This window comes from Prionailurus bengalensis, chromosome D4, assembly GCF_016509475.1.
Source record: "Prionailurus bengalensis isolate Pbe53 chromosome D4, Fcat_Pben_1.1_paternal_pri, whole genome shotgun sequence".
In the NCBI taxonomy this organism is placed as follows: Eukaryota; Metazoa; Chordata; class Mammalia; order Carnivora; family Felidae; genus Prionailurus; species Prionailurus bengalensis.
In genome coordinates, this window is record NC_057359.1 from 89159176 (window position 1) to 89182698 (window position 23523).

At 58.7% G+C, this 23523-nt stretch overlaps 1 protein-coding gene across 1 annotated transcript in view; it reads left to right on the plus strand.

Annotated features, from left to right (window-relative positions):
- The window catches only part of LAMC3 (laminin subunit gamma 3), a 55615-nt gene that overhangs the window by 2279 nt on the left and 29813 nt on the right, over positions 1-23523 (plus strand). The window contains exons 2-7 of the mRNA XM_043567342.1: positions 11224-11528; positions 14709-14839; positions 16931-17097; positions 19030-19218; positions 19304-19421; positions 20672-20770. Of these exons, the coding sequence (XP_043423277.1) occupies positions 11224-11528; positions 14709-14839; positions 16931-17097; positions 19030-19218; positions 19304-19421; positions 20672-20770 (1009 nt within the window). The remainder of the gene's footprint in view (positions 1-11223; positions 11529-14708; positions 14840-16930; positions 17098-19029; positions 19219-19303; positions 19422-20671; positions 20771-23523) is intronic.

Sequence of the window (23523 nt, forward strand, 5' to 3'; positions counted from 1 at the left end):
CACGCACACGCGGACACTCATGCACTCATACACGCTCTCACCCGCTCACTCTCACCCACTCGTGCCCACACGCTCGCCCCCACACATCTACTCGCCCGCACGTTCACACACACACACACACACACACACACACACACACACACACACACACACACCCCTTCCCCTGAGCCGGTGTCGTGTCAATTGGTACAACACCAGGCATATGGGGGGGGGGCTGCGGAGGCGCTTAAAGAATAAAGAAGGAGGGGCGTCGGTTGAGCGTCCGACTTCGGCTCAGGTCACCATCTCACGGTCCGTGAGTTCGAGCCCCGCGTCGGGCTCTGTGCTGACGGCTCAGAGCCTGGAGCCTGTTTCAGATTCTGTGTCTCTCTCTCTCTGCCCCTCCCCCGTTCATGCTCTGTCTCTCTCTGTCTCAAAAATAAATAAACGTTAAAAAAAAAAAAAAAGAATAAAGAAGGAAGCCTGAATGAATGGCGCCTTGGCCTCCTGGGTCCTGTGCCCCTGGGCCCAGCCGCTCAGGGCTCTCATTTGTCCGCTCTCAGAGACAGAACAGAGTAGAAGTCACAGAACGAGCTTTGGACTCGGGCACAGCCCAGCCGCTCACCGGGCAAATGAGGCCACATCTTTGAGTTCGCGCCGTCCCCTGCACGACGGGGCTAAGCCGGGCTGCCTCCCAGCCGCCTGGGCGCGTTCTGTGAGCTCCGGTCGGCCACGTACTTGCAGGAGCCGTGACAGTCCTTGTGTGTGGCCGGTGTCACTCTGCTGAGAACAGCTCAGGGCTGAGGTTCCCCCCCACCCCCGGGGGTGACCTCTGCCCAAGGGACTGAGAAATGCTTGCCAGGCTGGCTCCCGAAAGATGTCCTGACTCCGGGCCCTGTGGACGCGCCGGGGGCGCCAGGGCCCCCGCCGCGGCCCCAGACTGAGCCCGTTTTGGGTTCCGTTCAAGTTTGGTTTGCGCCATTCTGAGCTGCGGATTGCATAATATCGGGGTTTTCAGGGTGTCCCCAGTGGAGGCCTCCAACCTCTCCTCCCGGCGCCCAGGCCGCCTCTGGGGGCTCTATCCCCCCCCCCAACCCGCTTGGGGCTCCTGGGAGGGGAGAATGGGTGGATGGCTCTGGCCTGGGGCCCCCAGAGGGAGTGGGGTGAGGGGCAGGGGAGGGAGGGGAGGGCCGGTCAGCCCCGGGATGGAGGTCGCTGCTTTCCCAGCCCCCTGTGAGCTTGCAGACATCTGTTCCAAATCCCAGAGTCGCTAAGCCGAGCCTTCCTGTCTGGGATGAAAGGCAGCAGCAGGGTCTGGCGGCTCCTAGCCCTCCACCCAGGCCGAGGGAAGCAGGCAGGCTGGGGCGGGGGCGGGGGGGTGGGGGGAGGGTGTTGGGGGGAGGTGCATGGTCCCCCGGGGATAAGAGACACTATTCGGGAGGCTCCCACCTAGTGCTAAGAGCCCCAGCCCAGCCTGAACTCCTTTACAGGCAGGGAAACTGAGGCCCTGAATGTCAAGTTAGTTGTCCAGGGTCATGGAGCCAGTAAATGGCAGACCCTGGGATCCCGGCCAGGCTGTGCTGCCCTCGGGAACCATAAGCGGCCAAGTCAGGCAGGTGTGAGCCTTGGCTTTTGGCGGGGGAGAGGGGGAGTCTCCCTCCTAGCTTGGACACCCTCGAGTCCCCAAGCAGACGAGCTCTGAGCCCTCAAGAGGGGGCGGTTGCAGGAATAAGGCGGGTGGGCTTTGCCTGATCCCTCTCCAGCCTCAGGTCTGACTGCCGGTGGACAGGCTTTCTCCACACATTCGGTCAGTTGGCTGGCCGTTTACCGAGCCTGGGCTGTCCTGGCCTTGGGGTCCTGTCTGCCGGAGGATGACGCTGATGAGGATTTATGCTCTGGGAATACACGTGGAGTTAGCCGGCCTCGCCGAGACCTAAAGGGTGACAGGAGCTGACAAAAGAGCAAAGGACATTTCAGGTCAAGGGGACAGCACAGGGGAGCCAGGAGACCGCTCCGTGTGTTCTTCGACCCAGTGTCCTGGCTGGCCGGAGTGGAGGGGACAAGGAGACGGGGGGGGGCCGGGCCTGGGTGGGGGCTGGATGTCAGGAGGACCCTGCCGGCCCCTGCGGAGCCCTGAAGCCAGCTGTGTCTCCTGAGTTTTGGCCGCCTTGCGTCTTCCTGTCGAGGGGGAGGCCGTGTTTGCGTTGGCTGGGGCCAGTTCCGGGTGGGGGGTGGGGGCAAGCCCTCCTTCCGTCTCCCTGGAGGTTCTGGCTGAAACGCTGGGCTCTATGCAGGTCAGGGGTCAAGGCAGCAGCCTTGGTTTGCCTCCACCCACGGAAGCACCAGCCCCTGGGCCCACGGCCGACCCAGGGTTTGCAGGAGTGGGCTCAACGGAGCTCCTCCTGTGTGCCGGGCCCCGTGCCGGGCCCTTGGGATGCGGCAGCGGACGAGCCATTGTCTGCCCCGCTCAGCTTAGAGGTGCCCTCCTCCAGGCCGCCCCCCGCCCTTGCCCCTTCGCAGGAGACCGCGCTGCTCTGAGGTGTGGGCTTGTGTCGATCACTCGCTCTGAGATGCAGAGGGAATGCCTGTTGTCACAGCTGCACCACGACCCTTGGCACGGACCCCCCGTGCAGGGGGGGCTCGGTAACTATCGGTCGGGTGAATGAATGGAACAGCAGCTAACATTCGGTCATGTACATGCTGCCTGCGTGGAACTCTTCCAGGCGCTTTGCAGGCCTTTGCTCCTAAGCCCTGTTATTATGATGCCCATTCTGCCCACCCTCCCCCCCCCCCCAAAAAAAATAGGAAAGGAAGGCGAGGCAGTGCGTTCGAGTCACTTGCCCGGTTCACCCGAGGGAGGTTAGAGGTTAGGTATTTTGCCCAAGGCCGCAGGGCAGGTAAGTAAGTGGTGGAGGCCAGTGTGAACCCCGGCACATCACGGCCATGCCACGTTTCCTCGCTGGGAACAGGGAAGGCGAGCCCTTGGATGCGTGAGTGCCTGACTTCCCGGCAGTGTAGACCCATCCCGAACGCCTAAGCTTGTGGCATTCACAAGGGCCCCAGCCCTCCTCGTGGCCTTACTCCGGCCACCTCACCCTCCCGTCCCCCGCCCTCCCGCATCTCCACGCCAGCCCTGCCCCCAGGAATGTTCTGGCCGCGCCTACCGGAATCGCAGTGGACATTCGGGCCTCCCCCTGCACCTGTCTCGTGGTCTCCCACCTGAGCGCCCTTGACTGGGCAATTGGAACATCGTCCTGAATGTCGGCCCCCGGGTGTCACACCGGCCTCAAGCCTCAGGTCCCAAAGTAAAGGCAGCCGCGTTCACGGCAGCATGCGTCACAACAGCCAGACTGGAAGCCACCCAAGTGTCCGTGGACAGTGGAATGCATACGTGAAGCGTGGTATAGACGCGCAGTGGACTGTTACTCAGCCTTGAACAGGAAGGAGATTCTGACACCTGCCACAACAGGGCTGAACCTGGGGGACGACGCTGAGTGACATAAGCCAGACACAGAAGGACAAAGGCTGTGTGAGTTCGCTTGTCTGAGGCCCCTAGAATAGCCTAATTCATAAAGACAGAAGGTAAAAGTGTGGGCACCAGGGGCTGGGAGGGGGAGGGAGCGGAGAGCAGTCTACGGGGTGAGGACTCTCAGCTCAGGAAGATGAAAAGAATTCTAGATGGGGCGGGGGGATGGCTGCACAACAGTGTGAATATACTTACCCCTGGTGAACCGTGTGCTTAAAGATGGTTAAGACGCCAACGTTTATGTGCATTTCCAAGCACAAAGTCAAGGCATTCTCCTCCCAGCTCTCCAGGCACCAGAGCAAGAAACTTGGGTGTCAGCTGTAATTCTTCCCTCCCTCCCTGGACTTCAAGCATCGACCAGAATTCTGGAGCGTTCTCGGGGATATCCTTCGTGTTTGCTCTCCTCTCCGTCATTTTCACCCAGCCCCCACCCCCGCCATCAGCCCCGCCATCACTTTCTTGCAGTGGTCTTGAACGCCCTGCAAATGTGTGGTTTGTTCATTTCAGCCGCATCTCAGATCAGACTGGACCTCGGGATCCTTCTTAACACAAAGCCCCAAGCAATAATCCGCGAGACGTAAAGCTTTTGCTCTTCCCAGGGTTAGACACCATGCTTGATGGTCTCGATCCATAGTTAGGGTTTAGACCCTTGGTCCAAAGAGGAGACAACTGTGACAGGCCCAGCCCTCAGTCAGCCGGGCTCTCATGGTGCCTGGCATTGTGGTCGTGGGGATTCCTCGCAGGACCCACTGAGCCCCAAATTGCCAAGAGCCCGGGTGGAGAGGAAGCCGGGAACGGTGGATGACCACGAAATGGGGCCAAGTGAATCCCCCCTACCCCGTCCCCACTCCCGAGGCTGGGAGCAGCTCTCCCCACCTGGTTCTCATGCCCACAGTGGGCTGGGCAGCTTCGCCCACACATTCCCAGCTCCGCTCCCCACCCTGCCCTCTCCGGTCCCACCCCCCGGGCCACTGCTTCCCAGATGGCTCCAATTAAACGGCTTTGTTTTGTTTCCACTTTCCCAAAATAAGCCTCTCTGTTCCCAGCTCATTCTGCTTGGTCAGTGCCGGATGCGGGCCGGTTGGTTTGGGGACTGCCCTGGTGTCAGTCCTGATGGGCTTCATGTCCCAGCTGGCTGGAGGGGACATGGCTTGGTGCTCGTGGTGCCGGTCTGGGCAGCCTCCGCGGTCGTCGTGGGTACCCGCGCCCCTTTCCCGGACAGCCCCTTCTGTCCGAGCACCCGCAGATTACTGAACAGGTGGCGGCCTCGTTCGGGGCAGTGACTCTGGGGACAGACGAACCCGCAGTCGAGTAGAGAGAGACTCAGCTATTTTCTGCGTGAGGTGGGGCGAGTCCCTTTCTCCTGCCCAGGCCTCAGGCTCCTTGTTAGTAAAACACGTGCAGTGATGAAACTGGGGATCTCAGCCGTACAGTGTGAGTAAAGCATGGAGCATGGTGCCTGGCATACAGGAGGTGCTCACTAAATGCTGGCTGTTGTTAAACAGACACGTCCAGGGGTCGCGGCTTGCGATATCCGTGGCCTTGTCAGGCCTGCCTGTCTCAACTCACTCACTGGATCATAAACTCCTTGAAGGTATAAATGATGCTTCGTCTTTACCTGCTCATATGGCACGCATTTATTGAGCACCTACTGTGTACCGGGCACTGTGCTCAGCTCTAAGGATTCCCATCCCCTGCCCCGAGAGGGTCACAGACTAGTGGGAGAGATGGGCAGGTCTTTCCAGAACAGGATAAAGAAGCCCAGGGAGGCTGAGGGAGCACTGATGAGCCATCCAAACCCACAGCTCTAGGGGTGAGTAGCCATCGGCCGGGGATGGTGGGAAGAAGGGCATTCCACCTCAGGCTGCGGTTGGGGCATGTGGTCAGTCGGCTGAGCCAGAGGGAGCAGAGGGATGCAGGGGAGCCAGCCAGGTAAGGAGCCGAGAGAACAGCATGCAGGCAGAGGGAACAGCATATTGGGCTGCTAGGAGGTGAGATCTGTGTGCTCCCAAGCAGTGTCGTCCCCAGTGAAGGGTTGCGGATGACATTCTGGCCCAGTTTTCCTGAAGGGGACACACCTCTCCTAACCACCCTGAAGCCTCGTCATCCCCTGGAGCTCGCAAGGGTGCGGGCTAAAGCTGCACGTTTAATTCTTGTCGCTGTTTAGAAGATCGCGGGGCCGCTTCCTTCCCCAGCCTTCGGGTTGCCTTTGGCAGAAACCTTTTCATCACAAAGCTGGGATTAAGTTGTTTTTCTTGGCCCTTCTAATTAACTCTTGTAACAGAAAGTCCCTGCCGAGTCTCTGTGATGTTCCTGTGTCTCCTCTCACCTCCCGGCCTGGCAAGGAAGAGGAAAAACCATGATGTTTCCTAGTGCGTGATGTTTCCCCCTCACATGAGATCCCAGTGACTGCCTTTTTCCAATCACGCTTCTAGCTGCCAGCTACCTTTTAAGTGGCTCCAGGCTCCCCTCCCGCGAGGTGTCTGGCTGCTAGATGTTTACGGAGGAGTCTGGGCCGTCAGACCCGCAGCCGCCTCCACCCAGCGTGCTTCCGTGAAAGCCACATCTGGGCTAAGTCCCTGCCTGGTCCCGAAGCCTGAAGCCGACCCGGCACAGAAGCGGCCACCAGACGCTCACTCGGTTTGCGACACATGCTTTCTTCTCAGGCACTTGGAGTTAGGATGCCCAGCTGTGCTGTAGCAGAACTTTGAAAAACATTTTGAAACAGAACACGGCAAGGTGGTTGCTTTGCAAAAAAAAAAAAAATTTATGTGTTTTCTCCAATTTTTAAATTAGACCAAGCTTTTTTAAAAAAAATTGTATTATTAAAAAATGTTTTTTAATGTTTATTTATTGTTGAGAGAGAGAGAGACAGAACGTGAGCTGGGGAAGGGCAGAGAGAGAGGGAGACACAGATTCCGAAGCAGGCTCCAGGCTCCGAGCTGTCAGCACGGAGCCCGACGCGGGGCTCGAACTCACGAACCGTGAGATCGCGACCTGAGCCGAAGTCGGACGTTTAACAGAAGGAGCCACCCAGGCGCCCCTAGAGCAAGCTTTGCGAGAGAAAATCAGGAAAATGTAGAACAGTTAAAAAGGAGAACAGTCACTCACAGCCCTCTGGCCTGAGGACGGCCACACTTAACTCGTCTGATGTCTCTCTCTCCTGCCTGTTCTTTGGGGGATTTTAAAATGCAATCTGAGAATTCTGAGCATATGATTCCGTGTCTTACTAGTCAACATTTTGGCTTAAACTTTTCCCCGTGTATTACAAGCTCACTGTCAGCTGTTTCTATGGCTTCGGTCACCCTGCGAAATGACATCGCGTCGTTTATTGGGCCCTGACGGTTCCCGTTTGTCTCCCGTTCTAAGAAACGCCTGGATGAACGTTTTCATGCGTTGAGGCTCCTTTTCTTGTTTGAATTCCCCAAAGCGGGATGATTTTCCCAGAGGCAAGGGCTATTTTCATGGCTCTGCATCCCATCCGTCCCACCAAACTGCCTTCTCAAAGAGCTTGTGTATGTAGATACATTCCCCACCCTTTCTTTTATTGTGCCGAATACACACGACAAGCACATCTGTGTTGTTGTGCGACCGTCACCGCCGTGTGTCAGTTTCTGCTAAACTGAAAGTCTGTCCCCGTAGTACGCTGACCCCTCGCCACGCCTCCCCCGACCCCAGCTTCTGGCCCCCACCGCCCTCCTTCCCGTGTCTATGAACTTGACGGCTCGTATCTGGTGGAATCATAGTATTTGTCTTTGGGTGACTGGCGTATCTCACTCAGCATGATGTCCTCAGGGTCCGTCCAAGTTGTAATTAACGTGTGTGAGGATTTCCTTCCTTTTCAAGGTGGCATAATGTTGGTGTGGACCGACCACGCTTTGTTTATCCGTCACCCACTGGTGGACACGCGGGTTTTCTTTTTACCTTCTGGCTATTGTGAATCGTGCCGCTGTGAGTTCGGTGTGCAGATATCTGTTTGAATCCATGCTTTCCGTTCTTTGGGATATATACCCACATCGCTGGATCATACGGAAATTCCTGTCGTGAGTACTTTTTCGTAGCGAGTACCCCACTGTACGTTCCCGTAAACCACGCACGAGGTTCCAGTTTCTCCACGTCCTCGCCAACACCTGTTAATGTGTGTTTTTTCCCCCTCTAATTGTGGCCATCCTAATGGATGTGAGGTCCCATTCTTAAAAATAGATGTAACAGCTTTAGGGAGATATAATTCATCATATAATTCACCCATTTGTTAAATTTTTTTAATGGTTATTTATTTTTGAGAGAGAGAGAGAGAGAGAGAAAGAGACACAGAGTGTGAGCAGGGGAGGGGCAGAGAGAGAAGGAGACCCAGAATCGGAAGCAGGCTCCAGGCTCCGAGCTGTCACCGCAGAGCCCGATGCGGGGCTCAAACCCCTGAACCATGAGATCGTGACCCGAGCAGAACCGACTCCGCCGACTGAGCCACCCAGGCGCCCCTCAACCCACCCATTTGAACTGTACAATTCAGGGGCGCCTGGGTGACTCAGTTGGTTCAGCGTCCAACTCTTGATCTCAGCTCAGGTCTTGACCTCAGGGTCGTGAGTTCAAGCCCCACACTGGGCTCCGTGCCGGGTATGAAGCCTCCTTAAAAAATACGTAAATGACATAAAGTGTGCAGGTCAGTGGCTTTTAGTCTGTTCATAGAGAGGCGTACCCATCCCCACCGTCACTCTGGGAGCATTTCAGCACCCCTAAAAGAAAACGCTGTACCCATTCGCAGTGTCCTCCAGTCTCCACTTCTCCCCCTCCACGCTGACAACCATAAACCTACTCTCTGCCTTTGCCTATTCAGGACATTCAGTGTAAGGGGAATCTTACAGCGTGTTGTCTTTTGTGATTAGCCTCTTTCATTTACCGTACCGTTTCTGAGGCTTCTCCACGTCACGGCGTATTATCAGAACGTCATTTCCCTTCTGTTACCGAGTCATGTTCCATTGTGTGACACGCCACATTTTACTGATTCGTTTATCAGCTGGCAAACATTTGAGTCGTTTCCACTCTTTGGCTGTTATGAGTAATGCTGCGGTGAACATCGTGCGCGTTTGTGTAGACACGTGTTTTCATTTTGCTGGGGTACACGCCCAGGGGTGGGACGGCTGCGTCATACGGTATTTCCGTGTTACCCTTCTGAGGACCCATCAGGCTGTCCCTTCCGCAGCAGCCGCCATCTTGCATTGCCACCAGCCGTGTGGGAGGGTCCCAGTGTCTCCAGCCCTTCGTCACCGCTTGTTACTATCGGTGTCGATTATCGCCTTCCCAGTGCGTGTGGTCACTCGTTATGGTTTTGCTTTGCGTGTCCCTGACGGCTGGTGACGTTGAGCCTCTGCTCATGTGCTTATCGGCCATTTGCATATCTTTGGAGAAATGTGTTTACATCCTTTGCCCCCTTTTTTGTGAATTGGGCTATTTGATTTTTTTATGGTTGAGTTGTAAGGATCGCTTACGTATTCTAGGTAAATCCCTTATCAGATATAAAACTGGCAAATATCTTCTCCCATCCTGTGGGTTTCCGTTTTCTCAAGTGTCTTCAGAAACACAGACGCTTTTGACTTTGCTCAAGTCCACTGTGTCCATTTTTGCTTCTGTCACTTGTGCTTGTGGTGTCACATCTAAGAAGCCTTTGCCCAGCCCAAGTCACAAAGATGTGCCGCTGTGTTTTCTTCTAAGAGTTTTATAGTTTTAGCACTTACATGGGACCAACGTGTATCTTTTTTTATGTTTATTTTTTTTTATTTTGAGAGAGAGAGAGAGAGAGTGCGCATGAGCAGGGGAGGGGCAGAGAGAGAATCTCAAGCAGTGCAGACCCTGACGCAGGGCTTGAACCCACGGAGCATGAGATCATGACCTTAGCCTAAACCGAAGAGTCAGACGCTCAACCGACTGAGCCATCGGGGCGCCCCCATAGGACCAACGTATTTAAGCAGAGGACTGTAGTGATGTCTCCTCGGTGGGGAAGACTGCAGGATGCCAGGCGGGCCTCTCGGAGCATCTGGGACCCCCGGGCAGAGGGAAGAAAGCAGATTTGGGAAGGAAGAGAGGACACACTCGTGCTGCTCCCGGGGGTGGGTGGCCACCAGCGACGGTAGGACCTGTGGCCATTTGTCCATCTGTTTATACGTGCGTAGACCCTCCTGGGTGCCTGCCGGGTGTTGGCGCTTTGCGAGGCACTGGGGTGGCCAAGTTTAAAAAAGACAGGGCATGTGCTAGTCTTGAGCTCTATCCAGTGAGGGATGCAGGTTGGTGAGATGAGCAGGGAGAGACAGAGCACGTCGTAGTCAATGTGATACCCAGGTATTGTGTGGTGACCCCCTCCCTAGCGGGGGGGGGGGTGGCTAAATGTAGGAAGGCTCTGTCAGGAGGGGCACCCGTGTGGAGGCCTGTAGGAAGGGAGTGGTGAGCACGGGGCGACATCTGGGCAACAGGGAAATCACCTTCGAAATCAGCCCTTGAGTTCCCGCCTGTTTTGCACTTACACACGCACTTGGTTTAGAGGGGCCAATGCTCAGTGAACTGTGGAGGCCGCCGCCCCCTCCCCCAACTCACCCAGCCCGGCCCCCTGCCCCGGAAGTGAGTTCTGTCCCTTCCTTCCTGTCCCCCAGCAGTACTTGGTTCTTCTGTGCTTAGCACTGCTCGCTGACACCCCCCCCCCCCCCCCGCGCCGAGGACAGATGAACACGTAGGGACCCTTCCCTCCCTGCCCCCTCGGCACCCCACTCACAGCCCTCCTGCCCATCCCGGCCTCCAGTACAGCGCGGAGTCATTGTGGGAGGTCTGGATTCATCGTTGTGGGTACTCCTGGGGCACGATGGTGGGAACTGGGCAGGGCGGGGGCCGAGGCGCGAAGCTTGAAGCCCCCCATCTTGGTGTCGGCAGTGTGGGAGAGGGGAGCAGGGCTAACGCTGGTGGGGGAGGAGGCAGTGGGGGAGGGGATGAGCAGGGGGGCCAAGGAGCAGCCCAGGAGCGTGACCTAGGAGGGTGGGCTGCGTGGAGGCCTGGGGACTCCCCCCCGCCCCCCAGGAAGTAAGGCAAGGCCGGGTCCCCTGGCTGTGGCCACGGAGGGCCGTCGGTGAGGTAGCTTTGCAGGAGCAGTTTCTGTGGAGCGGCCCACAGAAGCTGAATTGCAGTGGACTGGGGCCTGAGTTGGGAGTTGAGGCCATGGGGCCAAGCAGATGTAGACTTCTCTAGAGAAATTTGGGCCAGAAGGGAAGTTCGATGGACACTGGAAGAAGAGAGGGACCTGGAGGGTGGCATTAGGGTTCGAGGGAGTCGGGACATGGTCTGGGGAGGAATGAGCCCAAAGGCACAGGTGGAAGGGTTGGTTCTCCTGGGGTGTAGCAAAAGAAATAACTTTCTGATGGTCAAGTAGGCTTCTGCAGAATGTGGCAACGTCCCATTGCTGGAGCTATTTGGACAAGAAGGGTTGGCTGCTCCTCGGGGGTGTTGTAATGCAGCTTCTTGCGCAGGGAGGCAAGTTGGCCTAAGTAAGGGACAGCAGATGCCTAGGAAGTATGCCAGAATTGTGCTCTCTGCTCAGCGCCCCTGACAGACGTCGCGTCTCCGTCGTGGCCCAACCCACCCGGGATCGTTAACCCAGCCTTGCGCTGCTGCTCTCCCTGGACGGGGACCGCGACCCTCCCTTCCCTTCCGTAAAATGGGCCCGTGTCTTCCTGCCGCAGGGAAAGCCTACGAGATCACCTACGTGAGGCTGAAGTTCCACACCAGTCGCCCCGAGAGCTTTGCCATCTACAAGCGCACCCACGCGGCCAGCCCGTGGGAGCCCTACCAGTACTACAGTGCCTCCTGCCAAAGAACCTACGGCAGGCCCGAGGGCCACTCCCTGCGCCCCGGTGAGGACGAGCGCGTGGCCTTCTGCACCTCCGAGTTCAGCGACATCTCCCCGCTGAGCGGGGGCAACGTGGCCTTCTCCACCCTGGAGGGCCGGCCCAGCGCTTACAACTTCGAGGAGAGCCCCGTGTTGCAGGTCAGAGAGGAGCAGGGCTTGGGCTGCAGGGGGGATGCCCAGGCCTGGGGGGGGGGGGCACACGGGAAAGTGGGAAATAAAAGGACACAGGGGCACCTGGGTGGCTCGGTCGGTGAAGCATCCGACTCTCGGTTTCGGCTCAGGTCATGATCCCGCGGATCGTGAGTTCGAGCCCCGCACCGGGCTCCGTGCTGACAGTGTAGAGCCTGCTTGGGATTCTCTGTCTCCCTCTCTCTCTGCCCCTCCCCTGCTCGCTCTGTCTCTCTGTCTCTCTGTCTCTCTCAAAAGTAAATAAGCAGTAAAAAATATTTTTGAATTAAAAACAAAAAAGAAAGAAAAACAAAAGCGTGGAAAGAACACGAATTTGGGAACCATGGAGTCCCGGTTCTGTGCTCTCCAGAAGATTCTGCAGTGACAGAAGTGGTCTCCAACTGTACCATCCAATGGCAGCCGCTAGCCACATGTCTACAGAGCACTTGAAATGAGACTAGCCTGACCGAGGAACTGAATTTTAAGTCTTATTTCATGTTAATGAATTTAATTGAAAGAGCCTCGTGTAGACGGTCAACTATACCGTGGTCAGCACAGTGCTTGGCACGTAAGAGGTGCTCAGTCTCGCTCTGAAGGTAATTCTCGTCCTCATGGCGAGGGATAGCAGGCCCGTAGCTGTGTCCGTTCACCCAGGACCCCCCCCACCCCCAACCGCCCCGCCCTCCTGGACGTCCACACCCCCCCTCAGGTTGGTGGCTGTCCCAGTATTGGCACCCACGCATGTCCATGGTCCTGTGTGGCCCTGACCTTTCACCTACAGACGCGGTGGCCTGCTCGATGTTTGCGGGCGTTGGACAGCCCTCCAGTCCCTTCCCTGAGTTTTCTGTGCTGAGGAAACACTGCTGGCCCTTCCCCCCGCCGACAGATCCAGAACATTCCTTTTGCCGGTCAGAGATAACAAGGGGGCCAGGGTTAGCATCCTGTTTCTTTCTAGAGGGAACACGGAGGCCCAGAAAGGAGCCGTGTCCCTGCCCTGGCTGCCCAGCCCAAGAGGACATGGAATCGGCTGGCTCAAGTCCCTAAGACCACCCTCAGGTTCAGTGGTTCGCTTGAAGGGCTCCCAGAATGCGGGACAGGCGCTAAGCATCCAGTGACGAGAGGCGCCCAGGGCAGGGTCCGGGAGGGACCTCTCCCGTACGGTCGTGGGGACGGCACTTACTTCCCCCAGCAGCGATGCGACTGCACAGAGTACCGCCACCCAGGGAGACTCGGGTTACCCGGGACTCCAGGGTTTTTTCTGGGGGTCGGTCCCATAGACGCGGCCAACCGCCTCCCGCTCCCCCAGAGGTCAGCCTGAGCTTGTGTGGCCCGAGGCACCCCCATAAACCAGTTGTTAGCAGAGACTATCTGGAGTGGCCCAAGACCCCAGGCGAACAGAGACATTCTTATCAAGCAGGGCATTCTGGGGGCTTAGAGATGATCTCCCAGGAGCCGGGGCAAAGGCCAGACCTCTGTTTGGGCAAGGCTAATCATAACGGGACAGAATCGCATGCCCAGATGCCCAAGCTCTGCTTACCTCGTGAAAAACGTTCTTATGTCATCGTCGTGATTCTGTGTAAAATGAATTTCTTCTGCCCGAGGCTCCACGTTCTGTAGATTACGAATTATTAGCCAAGGTCATCTGAAGACAAGCAGGGGGCTGGGCCCCTGTTCCTGTGTCCCAGCCATCACGCCGGAGCAGAGGCTCAGGCTGACTCCCTTCCCTGACATGTTGTCTTGTGTGGGCTGGACGTTGTCCCCGACGGAGAAGCAACCTCTTCGGAAAGCCGTCACCCCCCCCCCCCCCCCCCCCCCGCTGCTCCCAGGTGGACACCAGGGTCGGAGAAGGACAACGAAAGGCAAGCTCACGTTGCCCTTCTGGCCCGTCCTCCCCTCTGGGCACATCTGGGATGGTGCTTCCTCTGAGGATTGGAGCATTTGGGGGCGGGAAGTAAGGAAGGGTGTGTCCGCATGCCTGCTGGGTCTTGGGTCCCTCTGTTCCCCATAAGGGACCAAGGACCTTGGAGAGAAGGCTGACTTGGCACATTTGGGCCAGATCCCTGAATGCACACTGACATTGGCAAAGTGGTTCGTGGAGTGATGGGCACTTACAGACTCCGCTCAGTGCTGAGGCTCCCACTGAAGTCTTCCAGTGGGAGACCCTCCCTCTCTCCCCAGCAGAAACATCCTTGGGCAGAGACCCTGGGTCCCAGGCAGCGGGCTGGCAAGCGGCTGAGCTCGGGGGGGCCGGGGGCAGCGGAGACCCGCCGGGCCGCGTCACGCTGGGGCCCGAAGACAGACTTTGCCAGGAGTTCGTTTCTGCCCTGATGGGCCTGATTGCTAAACCAGGAGCTCCTGGGCTGAATTAAAATGTTGATTAAAATTCAGCCGGAGCTGCCTCTGTGTACCTCTGATTATAACAGCAGGCGGATGAAAATGTCAGCCTTCACGTGGGCTCTCCCCCACCTCCCTGCCATGCTCTTCTAGGGAGACGGTGTCATTCAGCGATCAGCTAGTATTTACTGAGTACGGCTACGTGCCAGGCAGAGCCTGGGGGCTGGGGGTGCCGGGAGCACAAGGGGCCCCAAGTCCCTGCTCTCGCAGTGCTCACATTCTGGTGGGACAGATGTCACCTGGGGCAGGTGTCTTGCCTGGGGGAGCCTGAGCATAGGAGAACCCTAGAAGCTAGGACCTGCCCCACATCCGGTGGACAAGAAGGGCCCTGGGACACGTCCTCCCTCCGCCAACCTCTAGGATGGGGCTGCAGAAGCCGCTGGAAGGCGTTAAGTGAGCTGCACGACAAGTTACAGGATGGGCTGCTTCGCCCCTGCCCAGCCGCCCCCCCCCCCCCCCAGCACCTCAGCCACTTACTGAGCATGTGCTGGACTCTGTGCCCTGCTGCTGACGCTGGCCGGCCTCCTCCTCCAGACTGGCAGGACCCCAAAGCCCACACTCCTTACTTCCACACTGTTCTTGGAGTTTGTCTAAGCTTGGCTCGTCCCTGGGTCCCAGGAGACCCCCCCCCCCCCCCCCCCCCCGGCCAGGGCAGCTGGCTGGACCTTCAGGCAGAACAGGGTGAAAGTAAATACCCAGGGGCCCGCTGATGCCTTCCCTCCTCCCCAACCTTGTTCCCCACCCCCACCCCCCCAGGAGTGGGTCACCAGCACCGAGCTACTCATCTCCCTGGACCGGCTCAACACGTTCGGGGATGACATCTTCAAGGACCCCAAGGTGTTGCAGTCCTATTACTATGCCGTGTCTGACTTCTCCGTGGGCGGCAGGTAGGTGGAAGGCAGCTTGGCGGGGCCCCAGGACCCTGGCCATGGGGCACAAGGTAACGACCATGAGGGAGTCACCCGGGGGCTGCTGTGCGGGGTAGAGAAACCCCTTGAGATGCCTCTGGGCATCTGGGGAGACAGAGGAAGCAGGATCCTGGTCCTCTGGACCCGGCATTCGAGGCCTTGGTGGCCCAGCTGCCTCCCAATACCTGCTTTTCTCCCATCAGCTATGTTTCCACCACCACGCGCAGGACCTTCCAGACCTTTGCACCTGCTGTTCCCTCTGCGAGCAGATGCTTGCCTTATGTGTGTCCCCTCTCTGCTGTGGGAACTGCCGGGCTCTGCCGTCTGGGCCCTCGGTGCCGGCTCCTGCTCTGGTGATCGGTACCTGCTCTGGTTTGTCTAAGCATCTCCCCTCTCTGAGAAGCAGGGCAGAGGCCTCGTCTCTCTCAGCATTCTCGGCCTGTCGCCCATGCGGCCGCGGGTACGGATCCGGGGGAGACGCAAAGGGTGTCTTTGGCATGAAAGCTCAGGGGCTTCCTTCCTGGAAAGGGACGAGAGAGACAGAGGTGTTCCTGCCCCAACGTCAAGGGGGTGGCGGACAGCAACCAGATTACTCTCTCCGACACACAGCACGCTCCAGAATAACGGGAACGGGGGCCCGGGCAGGGCATGCTGGCGGTCAGGGAGACTGCTGCATAGACGGGGGGCCCGGCCAAGGTTGGGGGAGGCCGGCATCCAGGGCGGAAGGGCCCAGCGTGTGCCAGCCCGGGAGGCGAGGCCGGAAGATGGTCGGGGCCGTGGGCCGAGTTCATTCACGTGCCGCAGGCCGCGGGGTGCTCTCGAAGGATTTGGCCAGGGTGGCCACGGGGCTTTAAAAGGCCCCAGCCCCCCCCCCCAGCCCCCACCCCTGACATTGTGTGGGGACGGAGAAGAGAGAGAGAGAAGACGCGCGATGTTAGAAAGTGGCTGTGGGAGGGAGGCCGAGTAAGGCAGGGAGGAGCAGCATGTGGGTCCACGAGGTATTTAGGATAGGAAGTCCGCGTGCTCTGGGGGGGCGGGGGGGATGGCCCATGTGGGGGGGAAGCAAGGGCTTCTGTAGTTCAGGGATGCTTGGGGGCGTTGAGAGAGGTGGAGAAGTCCAGGAAGGGGACGCGAGCCCCGGCCTGTGCAGGGCTGGGCTGGGAGCGAAGGGGCGGTGGGGGTGTCCGGGAGGGCCCCTCTGTTCCTCCTCCCCCGTCACCCCTGCACTTGATTCGGGTCAAACCACCCCGGGGGAGGGGCTCTCCAAGGATGGCGGGCGGTGGCGAGCTCCAGCGCCTGCTGTCAGGGGGCTTCAGGCCAGAGAACATCTGGGTCCCAGCTGCCAGAGCCGGACCACCCTCGGGCCTGCAGCTGGCCGGGGGGCAGGTGGGCCAGCGGCGTCCCACCCACAACGGCCTACAGGAATTTTGCTCCTTCCCTTGGAGTCCGAGAGCTTCGTGGGGGAGGGCGGTGTCTGCAGACCCCCGTGGGGACGCGGGGGGTCTCTTGTCCCAAGACTGAGGATCCTTGTCTCTCGAGACTCGTATCCACGTCACCCCCGCCAGAGATGCTGGACCGTTACCTGCCTCCCCTGGGCTCCCATGGAGGAAACAATGCCCTGTGCCCGCCCCACGCCCTGTGTCCCCAAAGTAAAAAAAAAAAACAAAACAAAACACTGGGGGTGCAAGCAATGGTCAGCGATTTCTTCATACCCACTGAGGGCAGAGCGTGGAACACAGCTTATGGGAGCCACCAAGTGGCCATGGTGTGGCGTCCAGGAGCCCGGAGTCTGCACACCGTAGGACAGGGCTCCCATTCCGCCTCTGCTGCTTAGTGTCCGTGACTTCGTGGCCTGTGCCTCAGTTCCCCCATCTGTTAAGTGGGGGTAATAAAAGCGGATGGAAGGGGTTCGTCTGCGTGCCGTCAGCCCTCCGTTACTGCCGACCCCGGGCACGCGGCCGAGGTTCCCTAAAGCTCCGTCACTGAGCACAGGACCGGGGGCTCGTCTGAATGCCTGGCGGTGAACCCCTTGCCTTCTGTTTCTGGACCCCCTGCCCCGTGTGTCCCCAGGTGCCAGTGCCACGGACATGCCAGCGAGTGCGGGCCGGAGGAGGCGGGCCGGCTGGCCTGCAGGTGCCAGCACAACACCACGGGCGTCGACTGTGAGCGCTGTCTGCCCTTCTTCCAGGACCGCCCGTGGGCCCGGGGCACCGCTGAGGCCGCCAACGAGTGTGTGCGTGAGTGTCCTGGGGCTTTGGGCCGCGGCACAGACTCCCCGAGACCCCGCAGTGGGGGCTGCTCCGGACAGCAGCCCCCACGTCCCTGCGGGGATCAGGGGAGGCTGGGAGAGAGCTGGAGGGGACGTTTGTTCCTCGGCCCTCCCCCAAACCAAATCCCCCAGTAGAGGCTGCGGTCAGAGGGCTGGGAGGCCCCCCGACTGTGCCTTTGTTTCAGCTGCTCTAGCCGCAGCTGCTAATCAAAGCCAGAAGGCCCCGGGTCCTGGGGGGGTGAGAGGGGGGCGCCGACCTGCGCCCCAGCCTCTCCCACGGCCCCCCAGGCAGCCTTTGATGTCTCAGTCCCCGTGTGATGTCCGCCTAACCTCAGGGACAGGCTGGAGACGATGGGGCCGTCCTACCTTCTCCAGGGACGCGAGGCTGCCCACGGCCTGCTTGGGTCCGTCCCCGCCCGGCAGGCTGGCCCATCCCAGCTTCCCACTGTCCCCAAGCCCTGCCCTGCCTCCCAGAGAGTCATCTGAGTTGCTTCAGGCCCTCTGTGCGGAGCTGGCCATCCTGGGGCTGCCGGAGCTGGGGCGGGGAGGGGACGGCCTGGTCCAGGAACAGGGCACTGGCTGCAGGAGCTTCCCAGGGGCCACTGGCCCTGCTAGGTTTCTGCTGCCCTCACTGGCCTGGGGTCACCCGCCCTCACCCCACCAAGGAGTCCTCCCTGGGGCCAAAGGCAGCTGTGCCGGCCGGCTCCCCCGTTCTGAGCCCGAGTCTGTCTCCATGGTGGGGACACAAAAAGCCAGACCCCTTCTCCTGCCGTGTCCTCGTCCTCTCTGCCAGCAGCCTGGAAGCCGGGGACTTCGGACCTGACCCCCCGCACCCAGTGCAGGCCGCCCTGAGCTCGGCCTCATCCCTGACCCTCTAGCCCACCTGATTGTGTCTTTCTACGCAGCCTGGTCCACGCCCCATCACCCCTCCCACCCCAACTCTGGGCCCGAAGCTCCAGCTTCTCTGCCCCCCAGCTCCTGTGTAACCTTCCCAAAGCCTGCCTTGCTGCAAGTGAAGTCCACTGACCGTGGCCGCCTGGCCTCCCCGGATCATGCTCTGCTGACCTCTTGACCTCACAGCTGCCCCTGCACCACTCCCTGTCCCCTTGTGCTGCCCGTCGCGTGACATGCCAGCACCCCTGCACCGGGCAGATCTCTGGCCATCCTCAGTGTATCCTCCGGCCTCACCTACTGCCTGGGACTCTCCCCTCCCTCACCCGGCCAGCCCCCTCCTGCCAGCCCTCAGATTCAGCTCGGCTGTGACCTCTTCCCGGAAGTCTCGTCCCACCCCCCAGGACAGCCCGTGGGGTCCCTCCTCTCAGCTCCCGGAGCCTCCCTGCACCTGTAAGATTTTCACTTGCTCGAGGCATCTGGTCCCCGTCGAACAGCGGTTAGGACGATGCGGGAGCTGCCCCCCCCACCCCCCCGCGCTGGGCTCACCACGGGAGTCGAGACGGAGCGGTCCTTCGTACTATCTCCTGTAGAAAACTGAATCAATGAGCGAAGGAGGGGTGGCCTGTCTTTTCCGTGCATCTGCGCGACCTCGTGGCCACTGGGAACCACGCCCGCGCGATCATTAGGGCTGGGACGATCCGCAAGACATCCTGGAGGGAGCCACGCTGCCACTCCAGAAGGGGGCCGGCCGTGAAGAGTGGCTGGGGACTGTACATCCTGGCTTTCCCGGCAGGGTCCTCCGTCTTGGTGCCCCCTTTGTTCTTGAGGGTCCGGTTTGGGAAGATCAGTCGACTGGTCTCCATACCCTTGATCAAGCTTGACCTGCCCCGAGCTGCCGGCTCCTTCATCGCAAGGCGGCTGACTGCCACAGACCCCGCCCCACCCCCGCCCCCCGGGGCCCCGCCCACTCACGCACAGCCCCCTGCCCCCCGCCCCCCGCCCACAGCTTGCAATTGCAGCGGCCACTCTGAGGAGTGTGTGTTCGACCGGGACCTCTTCCGCGGTACGGGCCACGGCGGCCGCTGCCTGCGCTGCCGGGACCACACGGCCGGGCCACACTGCGAGCGCTGCCAGGAGGACTTCTATCGCTGGAGCCCCCGGACGCCGTGCCAGCCCTGTGACTGCCACCCGGCAGGTGAGCGGGCCCCGCCGCCCAGCCCCCACTCCTCCCCGCGCCGCCCGGTTCGAGCCCCCACTGCCCCGAGCCCTTGCTCCCCCAGGTTCGCTACGTCTCCAGTGCGATGACTCAGGCACCTGTGCCTGCAAGGCCACCGTCACAGGCTGGAAGTGTGACCACTGCCTGCCCGGGTTCCACTCACTCAGTGAGGGAGGCTGCCGGTGAGGGGGCCGGGGGAGCGGGTGTGCACGGCCCAGCAGGGCGCGGGGCGGTGGGCGGATCGGGACCGAGTGCCAGGAAGCAGGGGGAAGGGGATGTGAGCTGTCCTTCCCTGCTCCGCTCCACGCCTCTGTCCTTCACTCCTTCACCTTCTTGACTCTGCAGCCAGTCCAGTCCCAGGCGAGGACTACAGGCACCCAGTCCCGGGAGAACGGGAGACAGGGTGTGGGTCCCAGGGAAGCCCCGCCGGTCTTGGGCCTCAAGGGCAGGCTTCCCGTGCGAGGCACTGAGTTCCAGTGTGAGACCTGAGAGGCGGGGGCGGGTGTGCCAGGCAGAAGAAAAGCATGTGCAAAGCCTCTGAGAAGCACCCACGACCGGAAAAATAAAGCTCTTACAAATTCAGAAGCACTTCAAAATGAACTTGGCTTTGGTTGAAACAGTCTCCTTATATATTTGAAAGGCGGTGGAAATGCGCTGGGAGTCATATGGGGAGTCTCGGATGCCTCACAAAATACTCAGCTGTTCTAGGCACAAATCTGGCCCTTAGGTGGGAGTTGCACGCTTCCCCCGTGTTCCTCTGGCCTCTGGACCTTTGCACATGCTCCTAGCCCAGAGCATTCTTCTCTCCGCAACCCCTGCCTCTCACTGGCCTGTGTCTAGCAGACCCCTACACTTTCTTCAGTCCCCAGCTGAGGTGTCCCTCCCCCTGGAAGGCTTTCCTCTACCTGTCCTCCTGTCCCTACCCCAAGCACCTCCTTGGTGCACCTGCAGCCTCTTGTACATCTTCTCCATAGAATGTGTCCGAGCACAGCACCTATCTGTTGGCTTGTTCATCCTCACTGGGCTGTAGGCTCTATGAGCGCAGGAGCCATGGCTTGTCAGATAGTGGATGGATGGAAGGAAGGAAGGAAGGATGGACAGAAGGATAGATTAAAGGATGGAAGGGAGGGAAGAAGGAAGGTTGCAGGAGTAGGGGGCGAGGCCAACGGATAGAAGGCTGGAAAGATGAATAAACAGCTAGGTGGTTGGAAGAATGCACGGATGGATGAGAGGACGGGTAGGCAGATGGACCACTCTCCAGGTGAGGGGACAGGTCACTTCTTCAGCAAGGTGGGAACAGTGTAGCCAGGCGCAGGCTCTTGGGCGAGCCTGCCTCCTGGTCCTCTAGGGGATGGGGAGGGATGGGGACATTCCAACGAGGATGGGCTGCTCTCCCTCCGGACTCGCTCCCACCGTCCTGTCTCTTTGGCAGACCCTGCACCTGCAATCCCGCTGGCAGCCTGGGCACCTGTGACCCGCACAGTGGACGCTGCCCCTGCAAGGAGAACGTGGAAGGCAAGCAGTGTGACAGGTGGGCGAGCCGATTCGGTCATAAGCCTGCTGGGCTCGTGGTGGAGGAGCGGGGGGCGTGGTCCATACGGACCCGGGCATCCTCATCGGCCAGCAGCCTTCCTGGGGCGCCACGGGTCTGCCACCCTGGAAGTTCTCTAAAGCTTCTGACGCTGTTTATACTTTGGCCCGCTACCGCTGATGACTAAAGGCTGGGATAGCCTTTTTTTTTTTTTTTTTTTTTTTTTTACATCTTCAAATGAAAGAGCTGGAAAGCATAGGAGAGATGAACTAATCCAAGGATAGCAAATACCTTGGACTCGTACCATAGCCTTCCTGTCTCACACCCAGGGCAGGCATCACGAGTGGGGCACAGCACTCTTTACCGTGAGCCCTACCGTAACCTCAGAATCCTCTCCGTCCTGCTCCAAGAGGCTCCTACCAATTGAGCTGAGGTTCAAGCTTGGTTGCCATTTTCATCATCCCGTCATGGTACAAATGGAGTGTCTAAAGCTCAGTGAGCCGAAATTGCTTTTTCAGAGCCACACAGTTCTTACACTTCCTCTCTAGTGTGTTCTGGGGGTCTTCAAGCCCTGAGCAATGGCAGATGAATGTCCCCTTCCTGGCTTCGGCCCTGACCTCTGAAGCCCTTCGCAGCCAGCGCAGGGTCTGTCTGGGGCTCTTGATTCTCTGGCCACAGGCCCTGTGTGTAAAGCACCTGACAGCATTATATTGTGGATTCGAGTCCTGTTAGCCTGTGCTGGGCCCCTGCTGGTTCAGGAAGAAGCCGGTGCCAACGCTGTGGCTGGCCCTGGCCTTGACTTGCCTTGGTCAGCCCCAGGCCGCCCCCCTCACCTTGCCCACACGTGGCCTGTGGGCCCTGGGGTGGAAGCTGGGCTATCTGCTGGGACTTCCTTCTCTGAGATCCCTCACGCAGGGAGGCAGAGTGGAGTCGGGGAACCAGACCCCACCGGGGTTCTCTGCCCCACTGCCTTGCACCTTGCGGATGAGGTGCCTCTGAGCCTCACTTTGCCTGTTTGTCAAATGGGGCAGCTTGATGAGATGTGTTCCTCGGAGCTGGCTAGACATCCGGGGCCATCGGCTGCTTCTTAGGAATCTGATACCTCTGCCCTGGCCAGCTCAAACAGAGCCCCCGGGGTGCCAACTGGGAATCTGAAATATTTCTCCAGGGCTCCTTGGAGAAGCGGCTGATCTAGAGCTGGGGTAGGGAAAATGCAAGATGAGCCCAGAAAGCTTGTGTCTTGTAACAGAAAGCGCGAAAGTGCTTAATTAAGAAAAAAAAAAAAAATGAAAACAAACAAAACTAAGCCAGGGGACGCCTGGGTAGCTCAGTGGGTTAAGCATCCAATTCTTGATTTCAGCTCAGGATGTGGTCTGATGGTTCGTGAGATCAAGCCCTGTGCCAGACTCTGCCCTGACAGCACAGAGCCTGCTTGGGATTCTCTCTCCCCACCCCACCCCCCTCTCTCTCTGCCCTTCCCCTGTTCTCATTTTCGGTCTCTCTCAAAAAAACAAACAAACAAACAAACAAAAACAACAACAACAACAACAACTCTAAACCAGGATGGGAGCCTGTGTCAAAAGGACACGAGCACTGGGGCACCTGCGTGGCTCAGTCGGTTGAGCGTCCGACTTTGGCTCAGCTCGTGATCTTGTGGTTCTTGAGTTCGAGCCCCGCGTCGGGCTCTGGGCTGACCGCTCAGAGCCTGGAGCCTGCTTTCGATTCTGTGTCTCCTTCTCTCTCTGCACCCCCCCCTCCCATGCTCTATCTCTCTCTCAAAAAGAAGTAAAAACGTTAAAAAAAGATCACGAGTACCAACCTGAAAGATCCGTGCCAAAGCTGGAACGATTTGAACAAAATAAATAACGACAGTATTGGATTATAACCCCAAGAATAAAATAAATATCCACGAATCCACACCGATATACCCACAGATGAGGGAAAAAATAAATACACCGGGACGAAGGGACAAACCTTCCTTGCAAAAGAATTCCAAATAATAGATGTGGAAAGAACAACGGAAATACAAAATCAGTTCAGATTTCACAGTAACGGTCGCTGTAGACGAGAGCCACCTAATTCAGTGGGCAGGATTTTAAGGAGAAACGGGACGTTTGCATAACCCCAAATACCTCCCTCTCAAAATATTTGTGAATTACTGCGGTGGTTTCAGTCTGTGTGCACAATTCTTTAATACTCCGCCCTCCAGGGGATGGAGCTTAATTCCTCTGCTCTGCACCGCGGGCTGGATTTAGTGACTTCCTTCTAACGGCGAGCGTGTGGCAGTTTTGGGGCGCGGGAGCGGGGCAGGCAGCACCTTGACCGAGTGGTGAAGGGTAACGTTACCGGTGATGTCACGTGGGCATCACTTACCCCAGCGTGATGTGATGGGAAGGACACCTCCTCTCTGTTTCTTCCCCAAACCCATGGCCCCCAGTCTAATCGGGTCTCTAATCAGAGAAACCCGAACTGAGGGGCATTCTACCAAGCATCTGTCCACTGCTCTTCAAAAGTGGCAAGGTGCTAAAAGACGAGAAATCCCCAGAAGCTGGCATAGACCAGAGGAGACGCCATGTCCTGGATCGGGTCCGGGGCAGAAAACCGACAGGAGTGGAAAAGGGGGCAGAAATCCTAATAAAGCCTGGAGTTCAGTAAACAGCATTCACTCATGTGAATTCCGTGGCCTGGTCACATGTACATCAGCCATGTCAGAGGTTGACATTGGGGAAAGCTCTCTGTATGATCTTTGCAAC